The sequence below is a fragment of the Nasonia vitripennis genome, chromosome 3, assembly GCF_009193385.2.
Source record: "Nasonia vitripennis strain AsymCx chromosome 3, Nvit_psr_1.1, whole genome shotgun sequence".
NCBI classification, from domain to species: domain Eukaryota; kingdom Metazoa; phylum Arthropoda; class Insecta; order Hymenoptera; family Pteromalidae; genus Nasonia; species Nasonia vitripennis.
The window spans coordinates 7712558-7737358 of record NC_045759.1 but is presented as its reverse complement, the minus strand read 5'-3'; the positions used below and the strand labels follow the sequence as shown (position 1 = coordinate 7737358).

Genomic DNA, 24801 nt, shown 5'->3' with positions numbered 1-24801 from the left:
TGCTTTCTTTTCGGGCCGAGTGTGTAGCGCCGGAAATTAACGGTGTAGCGTCACGCGCTATAGTCCGTATCAGAGCTCTAGGAGACGTACATACATACGCGTGCCGATTGACCTCTCAGGAGTCGATCGATCGGCGAATCGCCGCGAACGTCCTCGATTCGAGCGACGAGGGCGTTTCGGGAACAATTCGGCGATCGGCGATGAATCAGTGCCGTACATTACACACGCATTAGGTAGCGCGAGAGAGCGCTATGTAACGGTATCGCGTTGACTTCTCTCTGACGCGCGCACGTCCGTTCATTCAGCAGAGATGGCGTTACTAGCTGCTCTTTCTCTCTCTCTCTCTCTCTCACTGTGTGCGGGTATATTATAAGCAGCGCTGCGCGACTACTGCTGTCATTTTCGTGCGTCGCCTTATAAGCGAAGCTCCATTTTTTTCCCTTCGAAGCTCGACGCTGCCATATACTTCGTCTTCTTCTTGTGTATAAAATAACACACACGACGATGCGAGAGATTTCGGGTGAATCACCTCGACGCCGTAGACTTTCGGTCGCACTTTCGGTTTCTCGCCGGCGGGAGAAAGTTCGCCTGGAGTCTAGCTTTTTTATACGCGGCGAGAAGAAACCCGAGGCGCAATTTACTCTTGAATCGGGAATTACGCTCGCGCGCCGGCGAAAATGACTCGGATATTTTTCTTCTCTCTATAGACGTGTCCGTGCAATAACTCACACGGCGCAATGCATTATGCGAATCCAACGCGCGCAAGTATCGTTGCGTGATGCGTCTCTCGGGTCTTGTATCGAGAGACGGCTGTGAGAGGTACTAGTCTTAGTTGGTCACTCGCGTGCTGTGCAGTTACTTCATACGTACACTCTTAAAGCCTTAAAAGAGTCAACGGAAGCCGTGTGCGTCAAGCCTCTTCTGGTGCGTGTATGTGTGTGCACCGTAAATTCGCATGTAAATTTCGCTCTCGTCTCGCATCGTTATTGTCGTACGATTATCGGAGCAATAAACAAAATAAAAAGAACGATTCAGGAAAACTCTGCGCGAGTATCTTTCCCTGCAATTTTTAATCTGCCCGTCTCTCTCTCTCTCGAGGCTTTTTCCATATCGACACTCGTGTGCAGCGTCGCCCACGTGAGAATCGGACTCGGCGATTTTCACAGCACACAGTATCTCCGTTTAGGATCTGCTGAGATAACGAAGTTTATCGGGTACTTCTTCGCATTTTTTTGCTCTCCCTCTTACTCTCGCTAAGAAGATCTAGATGACGGGTTACACACAAAGTCGAGTTTTCAAAGTCGCCTTTACGTAAGTGAGAAAATGCCCCCGCTGCTCGCGGAAAAAAAAATTGTATTATTTCGCTTCTCGGAGGAGCTGCTCGTAAAACATAACGTCCGCCAATTAGTATCCCGACGGCGCGACGTTATAGTTTCGGCAGTTTTTCAATTGCGCCGTTGCGCAACCGAACGTTTCATTCAGCTGCAGTGTGACGCTTTGTGCCTCCGATGCAGGTGTCGAAAGAAAGAGAGATGAAAAAAACGTACCGGACGTTTATAAAAAACTCAGCTCGACGCTCGTAGGCGGCTTACGACGCGGCAGTCGTTGTATTTATAAACAAGACGGACAAGCGTTGCTAGGTCGGATTTTCGCGGTTATATTCGAACGCGAGAGAGATGTACCGGGCTCTTATCGGCGAAATTACCTATACATCGTTCTTCCGCATTTCCAACATCTATCGCTTTCAAGGGAAACAAAAATAGCCGGGAATGGACGCGCGTACACACCGGCTGATGTGCGTATGCAGGGATTTTTCGAAAGCGATACACGCTTTCGGAATACTCTACACAGCGCTATTTTTACCGGGAAAAACGTTACGCGTTATTTCCAGCCTCGTTAAGGCAAATCAATCCTCCATATTACACACTCACGTGTGATGTGTCTATGGAGTTCCAAAGACTGCAGCAACAGCGGCTGAATCACTCGGCAATTTTCTGTTATCCTATCCGCGCTCGGATACACCGATGCTTTTTCATTCAGCGCAAAAAGCGGCCGCTCTGTTTTTTCCGAGAGCTGCGTCTCTCCAGTTGTAACATCGCGGATCGCATTCCGGAGCGATTTTCTCGCTTCGTTACGGATACGAGCCTCTCGATTGCACAGTGTCGCAAACAAGTATACGCGTATACACGTGCGCCTCTTGTTTATAAAGTCACACAACGCGAGAGCGACTTCGATGGACTGGAAAGAGGCTTATCGAGTTCCATAGAAAAATGTCGCGAAGAGCGTACACAGACATCAGAGCTTTAACTTCCTCCTCTTATCGCGCGCGCATAGAGACGATTTTCTCATCTAGAACATCTGTGTTGTTTTTTTTCGCGCCGATAAAAAGTCGACGGTATTATTAGAATCTTTCTTCGCGCCACTGACTTTTTATGCGAGCGCGAGCATCGAATTTTAAAAAAGTGAGGAGAGATAGTTTCGGTTATCGCGAGGAAAAATTCCACTCTCGGAATTTTATTTATTTACCGACGTGTATACACACAAGCGCACGCGCGCGCGTTTGAATTCATTAGCATCAGAGCCGTCGGCTGCTGCTGCATCAATAAAAGAGAGCCCGTACACCGGATCTCCGGCTAACGCGGAAATAAATCATTTAGAATAAATGCTCTCTCTCTCTCTCTCGTCGAAATAGCTCTGCTAACGCTACGAGATGCTTATACGAGTATAAACTTACGACGATTCGAATTAAAGTTTTCTTTCGTTTTTTCCTTCGGCAAGCGCGTGGGTAAATACAAAGAACTACGCTGCGGAGGCCTTGAGGCGCGAATTGAAGAAAATTGAACTGTTTGGTTTTTTACGGGCCTGAAGCGCGCGAGAGAGCAGCGATTATGAAATGTAAACGCTTCGAGATCGAATCGAATCCCGTCTCAAACGTAAACAACTACGCGACGCCTCTCCGCGAGGAAATTCCTTCTACAGACGTATAATAAAAAGTTCTTTCGCGCGAATAAATTACACCACGTGATTCATCGTTGCGACGGCGTAAGGTCTCATCTGTTATTGAAAAAAGGCGAAAAAAAAGCGAGTATATGGACGGAAACGAAGAAAAAAAATCTCCTTCTAAACAAGGATGCGCAACGTCTCGAAAAGCGCGACGACGACGTCTTTGCTTATCGGCGCTTGAGCTGTAATGGAAACGTACACGCTCGTGCGGCGGCGACGGCTCTGCATTGTGCGCGACCTCAACACTCATAGATAGTGAATAATTGAGAAACTCGTCGTCGCGTCGGGCTCCATGTATATTTGCGATTTCTTTCGTCATCGTCGTCGCGTCGTCTCATACTTTGTGTGCAGTATCCCCGAGAAAGTTTTCTCACGGCGTGTAAACTATCCCTCGCCAATATAATAATAGACACGGGAGGACAAAGAAACTGCATTCGAAGAAACTTAAGAGCGTTTTTTTATAGGCGTGGGATAGAGGGCGTCGCTAGAATTTCGATGCAAATCGAGCGCGAGCTAGCCATCATCGTGTCAGTGTCTATAGTGTTTACGTCTTCGCGGCGCGGCGATGATTTAATCGCGTGAATCAGGCAAAAAAAGCCAGTGTGTTTGTAAGCGAATACACTCGACACACAACGACGACATTATAATATACTCGCGCTCGCGCGTCTTTGCCGCAAGGTCGACTCTGAGCGCGCGACGAGAGAGCGGTTATGTGCGCTAGCGGAGAGTCGTGCACTTTGTAAGTAAGCAAGCGATGCTCGTTCTCGGAACGAGCAAAGCGGCAATTGCGGCTATGAGTATACGTGTGTGTGTGTGTGTGTGTGTGTACCGAGAAGCAAAAATTCGGACGCGATGCGTAATTCGTGCACGGGAGACGGTGTTGAGTAGCGGCAATAAACCGTTATCGGAATGAGCTAAATAAAGCTGTATCGAAGTCGCTTGCGCGACGATGACGATGATAAGTAATAATAGCGGAAGTAAAGACACTCTGGGATTCGAGTGAATTTAACCGCGGCTGAAGTGCACGTGTGTGACACAAAGCCGAAAGGTGCCCGTGTCATAGAGCCTTTTTCCTCTCTCTCTCTCTCTCTCTCTCTCTCGCGAGAGGTGTAGTCCTCTCTTACTCCACTGCACAAGAGAGTCTATTGTTCTCCGCAGTCGCCGCGGCGGTGAATGAGATCAGTCGTTGACGTGATCGGCGAGCGAGAAAAGACTGTGTCTCTAATGGCCGTATGCTCGTATCTCTCTGTGTGGATTGCATTAGCATGTCTTCAGACGGCGCTAATGACGAGTGTGTGTTTTTTTTTGTCGCGACGAGCTGCTGTCGTTGCGTCAACGAGCGACGTTCAATAGTCGTTGCACACCGAGTATAGTAACATTCGTAATTCGGCGTATCGGCCGAAAATAAAACGGCTCCGAGCATCGGAGAGCACTGCAGGACGTTGACACCGTGTGCGTCGCATATGAGAGAGACGACGGTATACGCGGGTTTACCGCTGATGACCGTAATGGTAATGGGTGTCACGCGGACGCGACTTTGGTCAAGTAGCGTGTAACAGCCGCGCGGAGTAAACTTTTATTGGAATGATTGGCTCAATGGGCAGCGGACGAGTTAAATATATACTCTATATACTCCTCGCACGAGAGCTTTTCTCTCGGCTCCGTCTGGCTTCGTCGCTTGCCAGATTGAATACACGACGACGTGCACGGGGTGGGGGGGGGGGGGTACCGTCGGGGTGGGGGAGAAGAGGTATGTTCGACGATTCGGTATTCGCGTTCGGGGTCGTTAACCCCTGCTTACCTGTCGCAGACGCATCATCCGTGGATGTCGCGGCGTCTTGTTCCTTATCCTCACCGCGGGTACCTCGATTCGTTCTGAGCCCCTCGAGCTCAGCGACACCGTGCCGTGCTGCTGTTGAGGTTGAGATTGACGCTGTTGCTGCTGCTGATGGTGATGGTGGTGATGTTGTTGCTGTTGCTGCTGTAGTTGATGATGAGTGGGTTGCTGAGGTTGAGGCACTTGTCGCTCCAGGTGCCTCAGGACGACCTCGTCCTTTTCACTGGTAGGCACTACGGCCTCGTTAACCAGCACCGTAGCGGCAGCGGCTGACACCGCCGGTGGCGCCCTTTGGCTGACGGGAGGACTCGGCGTTGCGGTGGCGCTGCTCGGCGCGTCTCTGTGGCTCTTGGTCCTTCTGAGCAGTCTGCGCACGGTGTTCTTCACCGTGGCGGCAATGTGGGTCCCCCCACCACTGCGCTCAGGCCCCGGCGAGTCGGGCGCTCCGGACTTGTTATTGGCCGAGTGATTCTGATGGGTCAGCCGCCGTCGGCGTCCGTGCTCAGAGGGACTCGAAGGCTGGACCAACAGCTGCTTCTGCTGCTGACTCGGCTGCAGCATCGGTGGCGGCTCGACAACGTACATCGTGGCGGCACGTCGCTGGCCGTGGGGCCCGATCCTGCCGGAGCGCCGGAACGATCGCCTGAGGAAATCCGTGGTGCCGGCTGTGCTGGGCCCGGGCCCACCTCGATGCTGATGCTGATGGTGCCGATGGAGGACGAGTCTGTGCAGGTGGTGACGGGGACAGGCTCGGGCACGCGGGAGGGTCGAGTAGGCCCAGTGCTAGTACTAGCTGTCGGGCCTGAGCTCGCGACGACTCCTGGGCCCGCTGTTCCGAGGAGCTGACGGACGCGCGCTTTGGTTCATGGAGCTGCAAACTGCCCGGGGAATGTCGGCGACGCACTGATGATGATGATGCACCACTACCGCTCGTCGCGACCTCGTTGCTACTGTCGATGCCAGAGTAGTGTACGTGTCTGCGAAAGGTCGAAGAGCAGCTGTTGCTAATCTCTCTCTCTCTCTCTCTCTCTCTCTCTCTCTGTCCCTCTCTCTCTCTCTCTCTCTCTTGCTCGTGTACGTGTGCGGCTGTTACGGTTTAAAGACACTGCGAGAAAGGAGGATGGCGTCGATTACGTTCGAGCTTTCTCGTTCTTTCGCTCTTCAGCGCGTTACACGATAAAGCGCATCGGGAAAATAAGATCTGGCACGAGGCTCTCTCGATCCGCGAATTTGTTATATTCTCCGGCGGGCAAAACAAGCGATCAATCGCTTCGGATTATTGTTTTGTTTTGCCCCCGAGAAGCGTTATCAGAGTACGCTCTCGCGAACATATTGTCTGTATCGCGAATTCGCTCGCGAGTAATGATCCGCGGCGTTGCGTGCGCGAAACACCTTTCACTCCATCGGTCGCACATGCGCTTACATAACCGACGAGCTCGCGAGCTCGACTAATGGATTTCTAATCTCGAATGCGCACGCTTTGTATGTGTGAGAATAAACAAATCGCGCGAGGTATTGTTTGATAATAACAGGCGAGTCGTCGTTGATCAATCCATCCATATGATCAAGCGTATAATTCTCGTTTCCGCGGGTATACAACTAGCGAGTCCCCCCGCGCGAACAAAAAGCTCGAGCGAGCGAGCTTTTCCAGCGCTGACGTCATGCGGAGCATCTTCGCGTGTGCATATGTACTTTTCCGCGGTCGATATTATTACGGTACAAGCGGCCTCGCGAATGACGTACGCCGGTGCCTCGGGTCCGTAATCAATTTACCGAAGCCAAAATAGTGAACTTGCGCGTCCGATGATCGATGGGCTCTTTAAAAATTCAATTTTCCGAGCTATACTCCTACTATACGAATATAATTAACGCACGACCGATGTATCTCGCAGCTTCTGCGTCGGGACAAAGTATCTACGGCTCCGTATTAGTGGCATCAGCTTAGCTTCTTCATATACACGTATATATGTTTGTCGACAATCGGGTTGCGTCACTCGCCGGGTAGATAAGAGACCGACACTCGCGGCTTATATATATATATATACACACACACACACACGCGAATTATACATCGTGATTTTCCTCGTTCTCAACAACGAAATCATCCTAATTTCCCGGTAGATCTATGAGAAAAAAAAAGTGGAAAAAAAGAGCGAAACTACAGCTCGTAAAAAAGCGCATAATATGCAAAGTATCCTTCGGAGACTTGGAGGCTTTCGCGGCAACCCTCGCGTGAACGGTAATTCCTTTATTTTCCTCTCGGCCTTCGTCAATGGTTACACACTCGACCCGCGCGTGTATGCACTGCACAGAGCGCTGCGACTTTCACACCTCGTCTGCGACAAAGACCTGCATCGCGTTTATCCGCGCGTGTTCGATGAGCGTTAATAACGTCGATGCGCGATAAAAAATATTCATCGATGCGAGTATAGACAAGAGGAGAAGAAAGAAAGATTTAGGTTATTGCAGACTCGTCGTTTCTCGATCCGCGTATTATATAGAGATATACGCGTGTGTACACACATACGGAGGAGTATAGGGGCGTGTCGTCGTCGCGCGAGTGGATCTCCTTGACGGGAGCCGTTGGTGCGTGTCTCCGAGCCTCTTAATACACAGTGTAGTGTACAGCCCACGCAGGATCGGCGCTGCAGGTATAAGCGCGATGATAAAGGCGCCTGGTATGCGATGCAGCCGCAGCTGTGTGTCTCTATAGATATACACCCTCGAAAATTTCGAAACTCGAAGCTCTCTCTAGATTCGGCTACTCGGTAAGGGGGCGCGAGAGAGAGAGAGCACGTGACGTATTTATAACGCGTAAACAAACCGAGTACATATGTATGTTTTATCGCGTCTTCCCAGCGCGGAAACGTACGCGCCTAATATTCATTCACCGATAGTGTGTATTCGACTTCGAGGCCAAAGCGAAGGCTACAGCACACACACACACACACACACACACACACGGAGAGGCGCTCGCGGCGAAAGTCAGAGCGCGTGTATGTATAACGTATCGGACACTGCATCGGCTATATGCGTTAGAAGAATGCGAGGAGAGCTGTGCCGTCCCCCCTCGCTTGGCTTTTCTAGATCTTATCGATCGTCGACTCTAACACACACACACACACACACACTGAGGGTCTATATTTGCGAGCGAAAGTAATTCGAACTCGCAGCGCACGCAGAGAATAGCGTCTGTCCGGTGAATAATAGAACAATACACACGATGCACTGCTGCGCACAGGTATGCTATATAGACATCACACTCTGGCGCGTATACGAGAGCTTGCGGAGACACACTGACCGGCGCGGCAGGAGCTTGCGGCATAGGCAAGCATAACGCGGATAGGGACTCCTTATAACGTCGTTAGCGCTAAACGAGTTAGCGCCATCTTCCCTTCCTGATACACATCGTGTCTTCGCGTAACCCACAACCGAGAGCGAGAGAGAGAGAGAGAGAGAGAGAGAGAGAGAGAGAGAGTGAGATGGACAGATTCGATGATCAATGTGTGCCGGGAATTCCAGAGCGTCCAGCGTACCTCTCGACGAAGATATCACAGCCGGTATATATGGAACACGCGCACGCGTTCGATTTCCGATCGATGCGTTATAGCTGTACGTGATATACTATATGGAATACGCAACGAGCGAAGAAAAAGAGAGACGCGCGCGTGTGCTGCCCGATCGCGGGCCTCGTGCTAACTGAGCGCTCTCGGCCGTGTCTATAGACAGCAGCAGTGGCGGCGGCGGCAGCTCTCTTGCCTCCTACTTGCGTGTGTGCGCCCCTTCTCTAGTCGCGCATTATACTCGAACGCGCGAGCGGGCTCGTGTGTTATATACACACTTATACACATGCATACATATATCACTGTGTCTCGCTATCTTTCGCGGTACAGATGCCCCATGGGGACAGCGCGAGCGGAGCTTGCGAAACGCATCGGCGACTTTTCTGCAAGTTCTCGCGCGCATGCGCGCGTATATAGGCGCGCTCTGGAGAGAGATTGTATTTATAGAAGTGGACACGGCACTTTCTTGCGCGCGGGTATTATTGTTGCGCGGGCCGGATTAGAGCCGATGTGGTGTAGAGCGAATTAAGGTCGATTTTCCGTGCATGTATGTAGGGGGGGGGGGGGAGGGAGGTATCGATCTCTCTCGAGTTCCGCTGCACATCCTTGACACTCGAGGGAATTTTCGCGCAGGTGTGCTATGCTTCCGCGTGCGAGCTGGGGGGGATTCATCGGTTTTACTCGGAATTCGAAATTCTTTGTGTGTGTGTACGATGGATCGGGAACAAAAGCGCAGGAAAGTTGAAAAAATGAGTGTACGTACTTTTAAACTTGAAAAGCGCCGATTCCGTCATCGACGTGAGAGTTATGACGCTAGCGCGTGTGGTTAATTATTTCATAGCCGCCGGGGAAACTATAGTCAGCTGATGATGTTTCTCAGCGGCGAGCTTACGACATCCTCTCTCGCGTTATCTTCTGCCTCGACGTTTTCGTTCGCTCCTTTTTTTTTTTTAAATCTTCCACATTTTATCGATATCGCTGCAGGCTGTGTCGAAACTTCAAAATATTTACACGCAATATATAAAGCGTCGGATCAATGTCAGCCCCGTATACGTTTATATAGCGCGGAAGCGTCGCTGTATGCAAATTTATTCGAACAATTTTTCAAACGGCGCGACCTTCGATCTCATTAATCTTCTCACGGTCCATCTATCGTACACTGACTTCATACGTATATGTATTAAGCGACTCTCACTTAAGTTCACATCATGCGCGATACAATTGCCGGTATTTTCCGGTGAAACAGCGCGCAAACAGCACCGCCAGCACGTGCTGCTGCTGCTCGGGGAATTCGCAGCCTTGATTACACGCCGAAAACACGTCGCGTACAATAATTCATCAGTCGAGCGCTTAAACGTATACCTCTCTCTCTCTCTCTCTCTCTCTCTCTCTCTCTCTCTCTCTCTCTCTCTCTACATACCCGGAGATTCCGATGCTTATCGCGCGCACGCGATAAAGGCTGGCGCGATGATGTGTGTGTGTGTGTGTTTTTTCGGCGCGCGCGATTATTAGTTCGCGCGCGCCGCGAAGCCTTTGTATACGTGAGGAGGCTTCGATATCACGCCGACGCCACGCCTGAATACACTTATGCTATATACGCCGCGTTTTTATTTTCGCAAAAGGAGGTGAGTATAAGTACGGAGAGTAAGTGTAGGAAACGAGCGCGTTTTCCTCCGCCGAAAATACACTCGCTTCCCTCTCTGGTTGAGAGAGAGAGAGAGAGAAAAACTAGCCCACTTAGCTTTCAGTGTCACGAGCTGATGCTCAGAGCGCATCTCTCTCTCTCTCTCTCTCTCTCTCTCTCTCTTCGGGTATACGTGTGTAATGCGCTGTGTACAATGTATGAGAGGAGGAGAGAAGAAAAAGGCCGGAAGTAGCGTAGCCGCTGGCGATTTAATAAAACGCCGAGGAATTCGCCCGAGAGCTGCAGGGATATGTACGTGCCTGTGTGTATGTGTGTAGAGAGAGAGAGAGAGAGAGACAGACAGACACAAGGTGATACTACACGCGGAGAGCGAGCGAAGGTGCAAGCTACGGCGAGCGATGTTGCCAAGTTTATCTTTCTCTCTCTCTCTCTCTTGTGGACAGCTGTGCTCCTCCGATGGACCGAATTTCAATGGAAAATCGTTCCCAATACGAGTGTTTGCACCGAGCTGTGCATGCAGTTATTAAATAACGCCTTTCCTCGAACGTTTATGTACAACAGAACGATTACGACCAATTATATGCGATAGATTGGTGCTCGGATCACGAGGAGTCTCTCTCTCTCTCTCTCTCTCTCTCTCTCTCTCTCTCTCTCTCTCTATAGAGGTTTTCATTCAGAAAAACCACAGCGCCAGTGTCTCTGGGTATATCATCTCTCGTAGTGGACGAAAACAAAGGGATGAATGGACGAGCTTTTTTCTCTCTCCCACATAGAGACACATACTTCGATGCAGCATCGCCGGTGCGACACTACGTACAGCACAGCTCCGCCTCTCTGTCCCTCTCTCTCTGATAATGGAAGACACAAAGAATAGAGCTCGAGAGACCGGCAGAGCCATCTGGCGGGCAATCGTTCAAGCTCCTGCGAGAGACGAGTTTCTCCTCTCTCTCTCTCATTCTCTGGTGCGCAGGTACGTGTGTGCCGAGTACGGGTACGCGTGTACCCGGAGAGTCCATCGATCGATCGTCGCAGCCGTCTCTCTATTACTTTCGCTCTGTGTATTGTTATTAAAACACAGAGCCATATAGGAGATATCTCTCGAAGTTGGCCGATCGTAACTACATTATACTCTCGATCCAATCGATGACGTGCGGAAACTTTGCGAGAATTTCACGACTGAACTAGTTTCCACCCGCATTCGTTAGTTCGCATCCTACATACGGAGAGAGTAGTACTAAGCGATTGGAAAATTTCGGCGCCAACTCGGCGCGACAAATAGATCGAAGAGGGCTGAGAGAGAGAGATAGAAAGGATGCGCGATCGTGCGAGGCCTGTTGATTCGCGAGCTGTCTAGCAGCCCTTGTTTCTCCAATAAAAGAAATCAATAGCTCGAGGAGAGAGAGAGAGAGAGAGAGAATGAACTACTGCTGTCGAGATGTGTATACACACATACACGTATACACACCTCTGGGAGTAAGAGATGTACGTAATGGATGGGTTAACGTCTCTTCGCGGAAGCTCGCGATTTTACGGCTTCGAGAGAGAGAGAGAGAGAGAGAGAGAGAGCGGCGCCTTTGTTTTTTCTCTCCTCTCATTCTCTCTTTCGCCGTTTTATACGGAAGAGGAAAAAACCCCCGACGCGCGATCGTCCGGTTGCATTATCATTCGCGTGCATGTAATAAAAGCTCTCGTTGGCAAAGCGTAAATATACCGTTATAGGGCTTCCTTTGAGATTTTCGCATTATGAATTAATTCCATTATACGAACTTACGCAAGACGCTCATTATACACGATGATGATGAGGTGTATAGTTGAGCGAACGTCGTATCCTTCGCGAAAAAGAGAACGATTTTTTAACGATGTATAAAATCAGGGGCGCAGAAGAGGGGCTCCAGTTTTACGAGCATCGCAGCCCCGGGAGTAGCATACACGTATATATAGTGACGATAATTGAGCTCAACGAACAATTACGAAGAAGCACGCGATTGTCGCGTGGCCCCCGCGATTCGCCTTTGTTATATACATAGGAGTGTGTGTGCATGTGTTCGTGTGATCCAACAGCTGTTTCGTTGCTGCAGCAGGACACACACACACACACACACGGTCACACGTACGTGGTATGAGCTTAATTGTCTTGGATTGGTCTGTGCTCTCGGCGTTTCAACGACCGCTGCTGCTGCTCTCTCGTGTCCTAGACTCTCTTTTCTTCGAGATTTTTCGAGTGTATGCTTATTGTGCGAGATCGATCGGTGAAGGCTGCGAAGAGTGTCGCTCTTGGTGTGTGTGTTCGTGAAATAGTAAAGGAGAGTCGATATATTATCGATGAGGGTGAGGACTGAGTGCATTTGTCTTTTGAGGGTGTCGAGCTGCGCTTATTAATTATGCACTGTGATTTTCACTTCACAATGAAAAAAAGCCAGTCAACTCACGCGGAATTCCACGAGTGGGAGGATCGCGTTCGATTCGTCGGAACCGAATGCAAAAATAATCAGACGCGTATGCGGGTAACCCGATGAGTCTGTTTGGCGTGAAAAAGAGCAACGACGGCCTCAAGTCGTCTGTATACATAATGGATGGATAAAAGCGTCGTTGTCGTGTATATAGGCATCACACACTGTTAATGGCAACACACTCTCTGGGTGGACAGAAAGTTATATATAGCTAGACTACGGTCTCTCTTGTACATAAAACGCAAGTATATGAAGAGTAAAACGTCACAAAGCTGATGTATAAATATAGTACGCGTATGCATATGGTAATATATGGGGGGAAGCGCATGTAGAAGACGGGAGCACGGAAGTTGGGTGTTTCTTTCCTTCCTTCGCTTTTGGGACTTCTCGGAAGGAAGGGCAGCCCTCTTCCGCGCCCCGTAACACATACGCTCTCATAACAGGTGGCTGGATGGATTCGCTGTAAGCTGTAGTCGCTGCTGCTGCTGCTGCTGCTGTTAAACTCCCTCTCTCTTGGTTTTCGAATCGACTAGAGCGAGAGGATCGTAGAGAAAGGGCGTTTCTTGGCAGACTGTTGGACACACCTGCGTTCGACTTTTGCTTCAGAATTTCATTTGTCATTTTCTTTCAAAGTTCCAAGCCATTGAGCGACGAAGCCGCGCAATCCCATTAACAGTCCATAATCTACAATGCAAAACGCTCCATCGGCTTCGAAACACACCGTCACAAGTTAAATCCGATTTCGCGCCACATCCCTTTCTCTCCCTCTCTCCCTCCTATATCGATCCGCAGGAGAACTTTCAGCAGCAGCAGCAGCAGCAGCGTCGACAGGCTCTGACATTATAATAATACACGTACGGACGAAAGCTCTTTTTTGTGCTTGTTTGTCGTATAAACTGAAAAATGAGGGACGATGATGATCAGCTGATTGTAAGAGAGATGAGCAAGTGACTCACCTTTGAGTTGGTGACATGGTCGGCAGGCACGGATTCTGGAACAGTTTGCAGGGTGCTCCGCATACTAGCGGACATTGTAGGCCAGCCAGGTTCACTGCCTCAAACCCTCTGGCCGTTCGACGATGCGCCCGCTCCCCCTACGCCTGAAAAGTGGACATTTCAATTAGTCACTGCTCATCGATATCAGAATACAATTCGAAAAGGTCATATTTATAATTTTACGGGCGCGTAATCGACCAGTCTCTACCCTCTCTCTCTCTCTCTCTCTCGCTTCCTCATTATTACCATAAAAAGCTCGGAGCGACTCGCCCGTCGATTATACATTAACGACGAATTTTTCCAATGCACCTCTCTTCCTTGAAAGTAATACACCGGTGTAAATATCGCGTGACGGTCTCTCTCTCTCTCACTGAGGTCATTCACTGACCTCAACTGCTCGTTCACCTAAAAATTCGCGCGCTCGCGATCGTTTTCCTCCGAAAACGAAACCACCGCGCGAGCTTTAAAAAAAAATATCTCCGAATAATCCCAAACTAAGGTATACTAAAAAATCACTCCCGACATCAGCGATTATTGCCGGCCCGTAAAAAAGCACAGACACGCACGTACACACACACACACAAAGGCTAAAAAGGTGGCGCACAATGGGCCGATGCTTGCGCTCCAGTTTGTAGCTAAGCGAGCGCGCTTTTTTGCTCATCGTGTGTGTAAGCCGACGACGATCGATTCGCATCGCGCTGACCTCACTTTGCGCCGCTAGTCGTCTCTCCGAAGGAGTAAGCGAGCGCGACGATTTCACGGAAGAATAGAAATGAGCCGGTTTCGCGGCGCTGCATACACCGAGCGGAGTAAATTCGCGCGACGACCCCGAAAAATTGATGTAAAGGGCTTGAAGTGCAAGAAAAAAGAGAAACAGGTACGCGAAGGTCGACGCACGCTGTTACAAGCGGAAAAACACCGCGCAAAGATGCAGCGCGTAAAGAGCGGCGTGCCACTTGGAATAAGTTAAATTTACCGCTCGCGGCGGCGGCAGAAGCACGTATATAGCTATATAAAGCGCTGTGCACCGAATTCCGCGCATTTATAAATTGTCGCGCGCTGTATTATACGAGTATACACACTCTCTTATGTCATTGCCGCGATGATATTAGTCGACGCGCTCTGCAGTTTCCGCGATTGAACGAAGCCAAATATAGCATCGCGGCGAGCGCTCTGCAGGTGAGAGAGAGAGAGAGAGAGACGCATCTTGTTCGTGTAAATCCGCGAGAAAGAGAGAGAGAGAGTAGGCGTTAAAGGAGTCAATAAACCCGATGAAGGGGGTCACAGACGCTACGCTCCGCGACAAAAAGTAAACAATTAAAACGGGACTCCGAGAGAGCGAGAGAGAGAGAGAGATAGACAGTCGAGAGGAGCACACGGTGTGTGTATACCTGTGCGCGATGTGTACGCGCCGAGAGGAGTTTGGAGGTTAGGAATCGCGGGCGGCGAAGAGAGAGATAGGGAGAAAAAACGGGGGGCAGGGGACCGAAATAGACGTGTGCGCGCGAGCGACGCGGGAAGGATCGCGCCGGCTGCACACACTCTCTCTCTCTCTCTCTCTCTCTCTCTGTTCTCTGCAGGAGGCAGCTCTGAATAATATTACACCACGTCCAGACGCGCGCTCGGGGGAGAGAAGAAAATAGCCGCGGAGAGAGAGAGACCTAGGGGGACAACGTCTTCTCTCTCTCTCCCTCTCTCGGGCACGTGCGGCTAACCTAGAAGGGGCGGCTACGGCACGACGATCGACTCGTCCGTTTTCTCTCTCTCTCTCTCTCTCTTGGCACAGAGAGAGAGAGAGAGAGAGAGGAGGGACTTATACTATACTCACTACTGCAACCAACACTCGCGCACACACATACACTCGCGACTGCGCGTGAGCGCGCCCAAGGACTCTACTCTCTCTGCGCCATCCTGGTCGCGCACTTATATTTCTTCCTCCTGCTGCTGCTGTCGCTGTCGCTGCTCTCTGCGGCTGGGACGCCGAGTCTGCGTCTCTGTGTGTATGTATATACTGCGGCGCTACTTGGCAACTATACGGTTCGTTCCTCTCTCGCGCGCGCGACAACACACGACGTCTCACGTCGTCCTCTTGGTCGATGCTACGCGGAGACGGAGCGCGCGCGCAAGAGAGAGAGAGAGAGAGGGACGACGGACGCAGCCACACAGAGAGTACAGACACTCGCGAGCGCGCTCTACTTTCCAGCCGGGCGTTATTCGGAGAGCGCTCTGTTGGGTTTGCGGATTCGCCGAGGGAAAATAACGCGAGCAGAGCTGCAGGATAGAGGCGGATGAGAGAGAGAGAGAGAGAGAGAGCTGCTCTGCGAAAGCGAGAGAGATTATCGATATTTACCCATTTGTCAGAGGAGGGAATCTCCGGCCGCTCGGACTACCGACGACGACTGCCTGGCCCGTTGATGGCTGGCTCTGCCCCCTCCTGTATTACCACATACAGACATCGGCGGCAGCACTCGGCGGCGCCAGCGAAGAACCAGTACACACGCTCCCCAAGCTTTTCAACATGGCGATTATGATATCGCTTCTATCTATCTTTCTCTCTCTCTCTCTCTCTCTCTACGCAAGAATATATCGTCTTCTTCTTCCACTCTTCTACTACTATACTCGTAGCAACCAAACTTCTCGCGTGTATTCTCCCACACGTACAGCACTGCGTATGGAGAAAGAGAGTCCCTCGCGCGATGCACTCGGCCCAGCCACAGCGGCTGAGAAGACACAGACACACTCCGGACTTATCGTCGCTGCTGCTCTGCTGTGCAGTCTCTCACTCTTTCTCTGTCTGGTGCACGTCTGTACAGCAGTGGCCAAGTAGCGTCGAGGACGCGAAACTACGGCGCTCGAGTCGCCCCGCTGCTTTTGGCCAGCAGCTTGCGATTTTTAAGCGTATATATACGCGCAGAGGATGAGCTGGTGTTGGTGCGTGACGTATAGCCTCGTCGAGTCGGTTGAGAACAGGAGCGTAGAGTGCGATTGCGACGGTGCCTTGACTTTCTCGGCAGCATCGATCTCGTCTAAACCCTCCGCGATTGTAGTTTACGGTAGGATACTTTCTACGTCGAATCCGTGAGGGGATGTACACTGTTCTCGATGAAAGGTTTTATCCTTTCTCGTTGTCGGCGATTGAATAGGCGAGGATTTCGGGGAGAAAGGACTCGGCGAATTTAAAGGCCGAGGTGCCTGTTGCACCGCTGCGCGCAGGGCCGTAGCGCGATTTTGGGGGAGGCCGCGAGGTGCACGGCAGTTTTGAATTAACCGTTTATTACATAAATAAATACACTTTTACAAAGTGGGCAAATCTTGCGTGAGACTTTTACGTCTTACTTTACAAGCTTAGCAGTCTCGTTATTCGTGAATTTTGAAAGCTGAGGTTCTTCACTGACCCTCGAAGGCAAAGTACTGCTGCAGGAGCTCCTCGTAGATATCCTTGTCGGTTTTCAGGAATAGGCAGAATATCACGCGGTCGATCTGTAAAGAAAAGGGTTGATGTAGTTCATCTCTGTAGAAACAGGGTTGAGTTCTGGAGGGTACTTACGCTATCTGGGTTGGCTTGCAAGAATTTTTTCACTGTGGAAAGAGCCACTTTTGCAGCAGGTCGCTGGGGGTAGCCGTAAATGCCTGTGGATATGCAGGGGAAAGCAATTGTGCGTACGCCGTTCTCCTTTGCGACTGTCAGACTGTTTTGATAACATTCCTGCAGCTTTTCTGGCTTCTCTCCCTGAGGTCCCACAGTGTGAATCACATCTGGAATGTGGCGATAGATTAAAACCTGAGTTTGCAGAGTGTGCTACTCAGACTTGACATTAATTTACACACATTTTGCAGGTAGCATGTAAGCTCCAGTTATTTTGGCCTCTCCAACTCGACAGCCATTCAGCGTCGCGCATTCTTCCTTCAAGTGTCCTCCTGCTCCTCTGTGGATGGCACCATCAACTGTGAAGTAAATAGTATTGATGTGATTGCTTCGATGCAATAGTTCTACTTGTATTGGATGGAAAATCATCTTACCTCCTCCACCACCCAGAAGGCTGGAGTTTGCAGCATTGACAATGGCATCGATTTCCAGCTTAGTTATGTCACCCTCCCAAATGGACACTTTATTAGCCAATTCTGTGTTAGTCTCCTGGGGCTTGTCTGCCAGAACTCCAATATTTGATTTATACTTCTGCCAATATTCCGGCCATGTCAATATTTGATCAACGCTGGTTGGCTGTGTTTTCAAAAGCTTTCGCTTCTCAGCAGCAGGCATCGACAGATATTTCTCTGTAAAACAACAGTGATATCAGCACCTACCTCTCTCCCAATCATTACTCATACGACAATCAAACGCTTAACTTACGTTTTTCAGCTTCGAACGACATTTTTCCCGATGTTGCTGTGGCCAAATAATTGGAGCTTGTACGTAGAGAGCAGTAACCAGTTTCGGAGCTCAGTATCCTTGAAGATCCCAGAATGGATACCAGTGTCTGGAAAAAAAGTTGAGACTAGATCAAACTCGACTCGCGAACGATGGACTGGTGATTATTCTTACTTTCAAGCAGAACATTTCACCAAGATAGTAAATTCAAGTAACCTCATCTATCAAAAGCCGGCTTCCGCGTTAAACAAGGTTTGTATTCGGCGTTTATTATGTAATTGCAGCCAGACAGTTTCGAACAAAGACTGTGTGTTTTGATTTTTAGTAGCCGGTGGTCTGATCGATAGTGCAATCGTTTCTCCAGTAAATTTTCAAGTGTATACTTTGACGGCCGTCGGCGAGTAAACGATGATGACCCAACGTTTATTATCGGTGTATTTTGCGTATGATATCGGAGAACGTCGATATTGAGATAAGTGGCGACATCTTTTGATATAAAACTGAAATTAATCCGTTTGACTCATTGGATAAAGCATTCGAATCTTAAATTTCGTGAGCTGATTAATCGCGATTAATGACAACTTTGTTAGTTTTTAAAAATTACGTCAATACGTATCAATTGTTGTCAATAATTTTTTTAAGTAATCCAACGATCATATTACTGTTCGCAGGTACGTCAGGACATTCACGCTTAGCTTTTACTGGCACACGGTAATTTGAATTTAAAAAGAAAACGATCGTAAGTACATGTTTAACTGAGCTTTCCCTAAAAAAGCTCTTTAACCATCAATTGATCGATGGTGATTCAATATTTTATTCGCGTCGACTGCTCTCTCAGATGTCAGATCGTTCAATGCGAGCATCGCTATCACAGCACAGTTTAAACATCGCAGATCCACAAAATCAACAATTTCGTCTACAATACTGTATTTTGGTAAAAGCGTCTCTCCGTAAATTCAAAACCGAAATCACTCAAAATATCGAAATACTCGTCCGGTTTTCCACTAAAAAAGTGTCTTATTCGCGATATTCAGGCCAACGGAGTATAAATGATTAATGGAAAAGTTGCAAATCGAACTCGTTCCACCCGAATCCAAATATAATATAGTGCATTCTAAAACTCGCTCAACTGTGTTACACCTCGATTTTCACGCCAACTGCTATAAATGGCAAATAATTAATACAGCAAGCCGCAAATCTAAATGGATTTTCCATGATTAAAATGCATCAACGTAATGCCCGACGATAAAACAGTTCGAAATTTCCAAACCGAACTATTATTCACAATTTCGGCGTTACTATCCGTCCACACTAAAATACTAATCTCGCAGCGTCAGCCGAAAATCGGCTTTCCCTCAACGAACGCAAACACGTGTTTCCGAGCAGCGGCGGCGGCGGCGGCTTCGCTTTGAGATACACACACACACACAGAGAGAAACACATCGCGCAAGAGAAAGAGAGGGACGCGTCGAGGCGCAGATAAGCGATTGACCCTCGCTCCCAGTGACCCTACTCTCCGCGATACACGTACTCCATAAGGCCAGAGATTCACTCGTCGACGGGCAGTCTTTGAAGGCATGCGATCGCTGCAGCCGACGTTCTCACGACTTTTTTACTCGGTTACACTTTTTTTTTTCTCAACCTTACAATCGCACAACGCTCGTTCGGTAATTTTCACTCGAGCCAAGCCGTCGTTTTCCGTTTCTGCGAGAGGGACATGGCCAGGGAAGCGCTCGTGGTTTTCGCGAGCACGTTGCTGCTGCTGATACTGTCGTGCCAGTCTGCGCGAAGCGGTGAGTCTCTTTTGCTTTATTCTTTCTCTCTCTTTCTCTCTCTCTCTCTGTCTCTGTGTTTTGTTTGTTCGGGAATCGAACAGCTGATTGGATTTCCGAACGTTTACGTTGAATTCGACGGGAAGAAGAAGAAGAAGAAGAAGCGGCTTTATCGGAGAACTAGTATTTTTGAACGCGCGGATGCGTCAGAAAGCTGCTTGCTCTGCTCGCTCGACGTTTGTGTCGGTATAGATAATCTCGGATATAAGTTTTCTGCTGAATGAGTAACTTAATCCACACGCTGAGAAAATAACGAGTGTGTATACATATATAGTATATCTCTTGGCAGTATTTTGCAATTTTCAGCGAGTGGACTAAATTTAGCTGAACGCGATTATTGAAGAAAATTCATCTAACTCGATACCCGCAAGTAAAACCGCTTCCAGACGATCTTCCCTTAAACATTCCGCGAATCTCGAAAATCCGATAAACGCGTCGTTCCGTCGAGTCGGAAAATTCTAAATATTCACGCGTAACCGTAAGTTGGTTCAACTCTTGCACTGAAATGTCTAATTGAATTTTCAAACTCGAGAAGATGAAGCTCCAGCGGCAACTTCCACGTCGGCCCAGATCGCCCAAGGCGAGAAGCGACTCGGCGACCAGATCCGAGCCATCCTGAAGCACTACCAGCAACCGGACCCCATAGGTCTTCCAGGTGCGCCCATACCCGACCCCATGGACGTGCCCAACATGAAGCAGTCCTTCTCGATGTTCACCATGAACCTCAACAGCATCAAGGTCTACGGGTTGAGCAAATTCCGCATCGAGCACATCAGGTCGGAGCTGGCTCTGATGCAGGTCTCCGTTGGTCTGGACATCGAGAACCTCGACATCAAGGGGCTGTACACGCTGAGCTCCTGGATTTCCAGTTCGGCGGGTGACTTCACGGTCAAGCTTCTCGGCGTCAAGGTCGAAGGTCTGGCAAAGCTCGAGGTTGGCAACGACGGCAAGCTTCACGCGCAGGACATCGTCATGGACCTGACCTTCGAGAACATCGACCTGGACTTCAAGAACCTGGGATTCTTCGCCTCGCTCTTCCAGGGCGTCATCAACTCCGTAGGCTCCTTCGTCTTCGACAGCGTCAAGCCCTACATTCTTCAGGAGGTCAACACCAACGTCAGGTAATCGAAGACGGTTCGCCGACGTAATATAAGATACAGAAGCCTGCGTATTGACTCTCTGCTCTCGTTTTTTTTTTTTTTTTTTTTTTTTTTTTTCCAGGGGCGAAGTGAACAAGCACATCTCCACGCTGCCCAACTACTTCCCGAACTCGATCTCACCCTTCGACATGGCCGTGGCCGAGGCTCGCAAGCAGGTATCCGACATGGGCTACGACCCGTTCAAGGTCAAGGACTACAGCCAGTCCATGGGTATGTTCACCGTCACGTCCTCGCACACCTGGCTCACCGGACTGGCGAGCTTCTACCGCATGGGCAACATCACCCTCAGCATGGAGAACGGAATCGTGAGTATAACAGAACTTATATCGGCGATATGCTCGTCTATCTAATCTCCCTCGTGTTTACTCAGGTGTACGCCGTGATGGACATAGGCACGCAGGAGATCGAGGGCCGGACTCACTGGGACGTCAGCGTGATTGGAGGAGTTTTATCGAGGGCTGGAACCGTATCCTTTACCGTCGAGTACTTCCGAGTCCAGCTGAACCTCAGCCAGCCGCTCGACACGCGAAAACGCGCCACCCTGGAGGAACTCGACTTCGAGCTCGGCAACATACAGACGCGAATTCACGGAGCCGGCACCATAGACTATCTCGTCGAGGCCGGGGTCAATATTCTCCCGAATCTCCTCAGGTCCGTGCAATTTTCAGAGAGCTTGAAACGCGCTGCTTGAATTATGCGAAGCTTTATATCGGCGATGGAGTGACCGAATGCGAGAGAGCGAGAGAGAAATGTACTGCTGTGAAAGGCGGATGGAGAATTATGGATGTGACAGACATTCGGCGAGTGTGCATTAATTTTGATATAATTCCAGGCTCTCGTTTATTATTTAAGAGGCGCGCGAGAGTACGCGGGTCATAATTTTCCCGAGCTATTAATAAATTAACCCAAAAGATTGAATAAAGCGTGTAATTGTAACGAATTTGCGCGCGAGAGAGAAAAAGCGTTTAGTTCAAAATATGTATTTGTATCGCTAAACGTGTTAACAAGCGCAGCTCGAAATTTATCTCGAGCCGCTAATGCGAGAGGGATTTTCTATCCGCGAGACGCCGAGAGAAAAATCCCTCTCCGCCGTGTCCGCGCGCTATATATACTATACATTCGCAGACTCGAGGAAAGAGAGAGACCTAATGGATTGACGATCAAACTTTTCTTCGCTCTCGCGTCGGGGGTAACTAACTTACTTTCGCTCGTTGCAACTACGGGTTCTTGCCTTCGATCAGAAACTATTATCGCATCGCTGGATCGCCGGGGAAAACTTTCGTCGATATTTTGCGTCATCGCGCGAGAAAAGGGATCAGTGCGGTAAAAGCGAGGCTGTACGCGATGAAAATGCGATGAAAATCTGTGGGGACGTATTACTGTCGTTCGCGGTCGATTTCTTTTTTTCTTTAACGATGATTCCGAGTGGCGTGTAAATTCATTGGGGAGGTGATCGAGCGCGGGTCTTTTGAATTTTTCACAAGTTTATTGCAACAAATCTAATCAGCTGTCTCGCGACACTTGTCGTTGAATTGTTTTTTATTTAAATTTATGATCTTCGTCTGTAAAATATAGTACACCGTCAATTTTAGAATCCGTGCAAAAGTTCTCGCCTCAATTAATCAACGTATAAAGTTATTATGTAACGAGTTATTGTCTGGAAGTTTTCGAGCCTGCCAAGCTCGCGAAGCATCGAGTTTTTAAAATTCAGAGAGTAACCTGATTTTGAAAGGTTTCGTAAATGCAAAGAGAAGCCCCGCTTACGAGTGAAACTTTTTTCTTCCATTTTTTAATCAATGCTCTAAAAACAAAGTAAAGTAACGTTTGTCCGCAGGAATCAAATAATGGACGCCCTGGAGGGTCCTATCCGCAGACGCATTCAAGACGAGCTGGATAAGGTAAACGTGGAGAAATTGATTCACGAGAAAATCCCGGATATCGAGGAGCGCGCAAAGATGCTTCAGGGACCACCGCTTGAGGAGCTGGAGGATGACATCGTTCTGGAGGAGGTGACGCCGCCCCCTGAACCCGACAACGAGGAGCCCTTCTCCGAGAGCGAAGAAGAGCGCGGCCAATCTTGAGTGTATATATGTACCTACATCGTCAAAGAGAGACTCGTTTTGCTTCTCTCTGAGTTTCAGAGTAACTTATTTATTGCGCTGACAGGGGCAAGCGTGTGCGTCTGTGTGCATGCAGTCGTTGAAGATTGTATCGCGAAATTACTTTTGTAAATCGGGCCGTCGGCGTGCGTCCCGAGAATAAATATTTGTGAAAAAAAAAAAAAAATTGTAAACAGAGAATAACTGCCTCGAACTTTGTGTCAATGTAAGCCTGGTTGCAAGCTCGGGATACATTCCAATTATGTCACACAGCCTATACGGTATAACATCTAAAACGCAACGATCAAGTGCTTGCAAAGCGTGTTCACGGGGGGGGAGGGTATAACGCGTATCCCTCAGCGGGCCGATCCCATCAAGCTCGCGTGGGCCAATCAAAACAAAACCGTCGCCTCCTTCGCACCTGCAAGCGAGCGCGCAGCGACTTTGGCATTTCCACACGCACAGCCGCACACATTTACACGGACGCTGTAGCTATCTTGTATACGCAGAGGGATACCTGCATATAGGGAATCTCCGGTGTCGCGTGGGCGCAAGTGCTTTGGCTGGTCGCTCCGTGTCCCTGGTGGTGCCGAGGCTGTTATTGCTCGGCTGTTACGCGCTCCCAGCCAGGATAATTGAGTTTGTCTCTCTCTCTCTCTCTCGGATATACGCGCAGATGCTACGGCGCTGGCATACCATTGTGTGTCGCGCACGATCGGGCCAATTTATAAACACGCCGTGGTTCTTGTAAAGAAGAAAAAACAAGAGGGAATGTCGCTCATTGCCTTGTTATCGAACAGCGTAGCTTGTGTGTATCGCGTTTACAAGATTGATGAAACTATATAAGCTGTGCAATACTTGGAGTGAGAGCGAGAGAGAGAGAGAGAGAGAGCTCATGAATAATGTGACTAATCAATGAGGGCCGCTCTGCGAATTTAATAACGAAAGCATCTTTGCCGCACGGAAACTGTAATAAAGTGCCTGCAAAGCCCCGCGAACTTCGGTAACTCATTTAGCATATAAATTATGTACTTTAGAGCGAGCGAGCTTGCGTGCGCTTCTGCTCTCTCTCTCTCCCTCCCTCTCTCTCTCTCTCTCTCTCTCTCTCTCTCATGTGTCGATCTGCACAAACACCCATGAAGAATCCAAAGCGGGGTCTCTCGCACGTAATTGGGCTAACAGCCTGGCTTTTACGTACGACATTACGTATACAGAGCTACACGTGCACGTGCACGTGCATACACGCATGCAACCCGGACTCGAAGGATCGACGGGGAATTTTTATCGAAATTAAAGTTGCCTTGGCGGCCCGCCAGTGGATACGTACCGCAGGAGGTCATCGCATTACGCTTTTTCCTGCAGCCCTCCATGCATACGTATAGCTACATGTATATGCGGTAGCAGCGCTACTGGTGTTCGGAAAGCTGGCGCCGCTCATGAATCTTTCATCCGCGAGTGCGTTTGTATAATGTGCGGCCGCCGGAAGATGGAGGTATTGTGCACGCGGTGCATCCGTTTTTCTAGAGAGACTGTGCAATAGTAACGCGCACTATTGCGCTTGTGCCTTTTGTGCGACTGACTTTTTTTTCGAAGCTTGATTGATGGACGCGAGAGCGTTGCAGGCTTCGATCGAGCGGTCGAGCTTTATTAATATAAAGGTGGACGCGCGGGCGATTTTAAATTCAAATCTCGCACCGCACCTGTTGAATTTTAATCGATTTTTCTCGGTGCGCGAGGTATTTGTACCGATGAATCGAGAGATTTGTTTTGGGTTCTAAAAAGCTAATGATTCAAGCTCTTTTTTTAGGTATTGTATTAAGCTTTTTTGTATAATTTTGAAAGAAAGAA

General features: G+C 49.3%; 3 protein-coding genes across 32 annotated transcripts in view; 1 reads left to right on the top strand and 2 right to left on the bottom strand.

The window, feature by feature from the left end:
- The window catches only part of LOC100122482 (serine/threonine-protein kinase MARK2), a 42546-nt gene extending 26152 nt beyond the window's left edge, over positions 1-16394 (bottom strand). For 18 of the 26 annotated variants that reach the window (XM_031926838.2, XM_031926842.2, XM_031926847.2 and 15 more), the window contains exons 1-2: positions 8377-8536; positions 4805-5817 (exon numbers count right to left, since the gene is read on the bottom strand). In XM_031926838.2, coding sequence (XP_031782698.1) covers positions 4805-5425 — 621 coding nt within the window. In that variant the 5' untranslated portion in view covers positions 5426-5817; positions 8377-8536. Of the gene's footprint in view, positions 1-4804; positions 5818-8062; positions 8134-8376; positions 8537-13454; positions 13598-15321; positions 15652-15843 lie in introns of those variants that run through there. The other 8 variants (XM_031926845.2, XM_032598569.1, XM_031926856.2 and 5 more) reach the window with 6 other exon arrangements.
- A 355-nt stretch (positions 16395-16749) lies between these two features.
- LOC100117741 (macro domain-containing protein CT2219) lies at positions 16750-18357 on the bottom strand. Of its 4 annotated transcripts, none has more exons than XM_008215343.4 (6): positions 18079-18357; positions 17845-17971; positions 17514-17768; positions 17322-17438; positions 17041-17249; positions 16750-16973 (listed from the first exon to the last, which is right to left on the bottom strand). In XM_008215343.4, the coding sequence occupies exons 2-6, from the start codon at positions 17864-17866 to the stop codon at positions 16881-16883; spliced, it is 696 nt and encodes a 231-aa protein (XP_008213565.1). In that variant the 5' UTR covers positions 17867-17971; positions 18079-18357; the 3' UTR covers positions 16750-16880. The 4 variants fall into 4 exon arrangements, with proteins under 4 accessions (XP_008213565.1, XP_001607170.2, XP_008213564.1 ...); XM_001607120.6 differs by having other exon boundaries at positions 18037-18307; XM_008215342.4 differs by having other exon boundaries at positions 17845-17989; positions 18037-18304.
- Positions 18358-19337: 980 nt separating this feature from the next.
- Positions 19338-23154, top strand: LOC100122512. Of its 2 annotated transcripts, none has more exons than XM_001606068.6 (5): positions 19338-19655; positions 20230-20815; positions 20916-21159; positions 21225-21505; positions 22689-23141. In XM_001606068.6, exons 1-5 carry the CDS (start codon positions 19580-19582, stop codon positions 22933-22935), a joined length of 1434 nt encoding a protein of 477 aa, XP_001606118.1. In that variant the 5' UTR covers positions 19338-19579; the 3' UTR covers positions 22936-23141. The 2 variants fall into 2 exon arrangements, with proteins under 2 accessions (XP_001606118.1, XP_016839152.1); XM_016983663.2 differs by having other exon boundaries at positions 19348-19655; positions 20227-20815; positions 22689-23154.
- The last annotated feature ends 1647 nt before the right edge of the window (positions 23155-24801 follow it).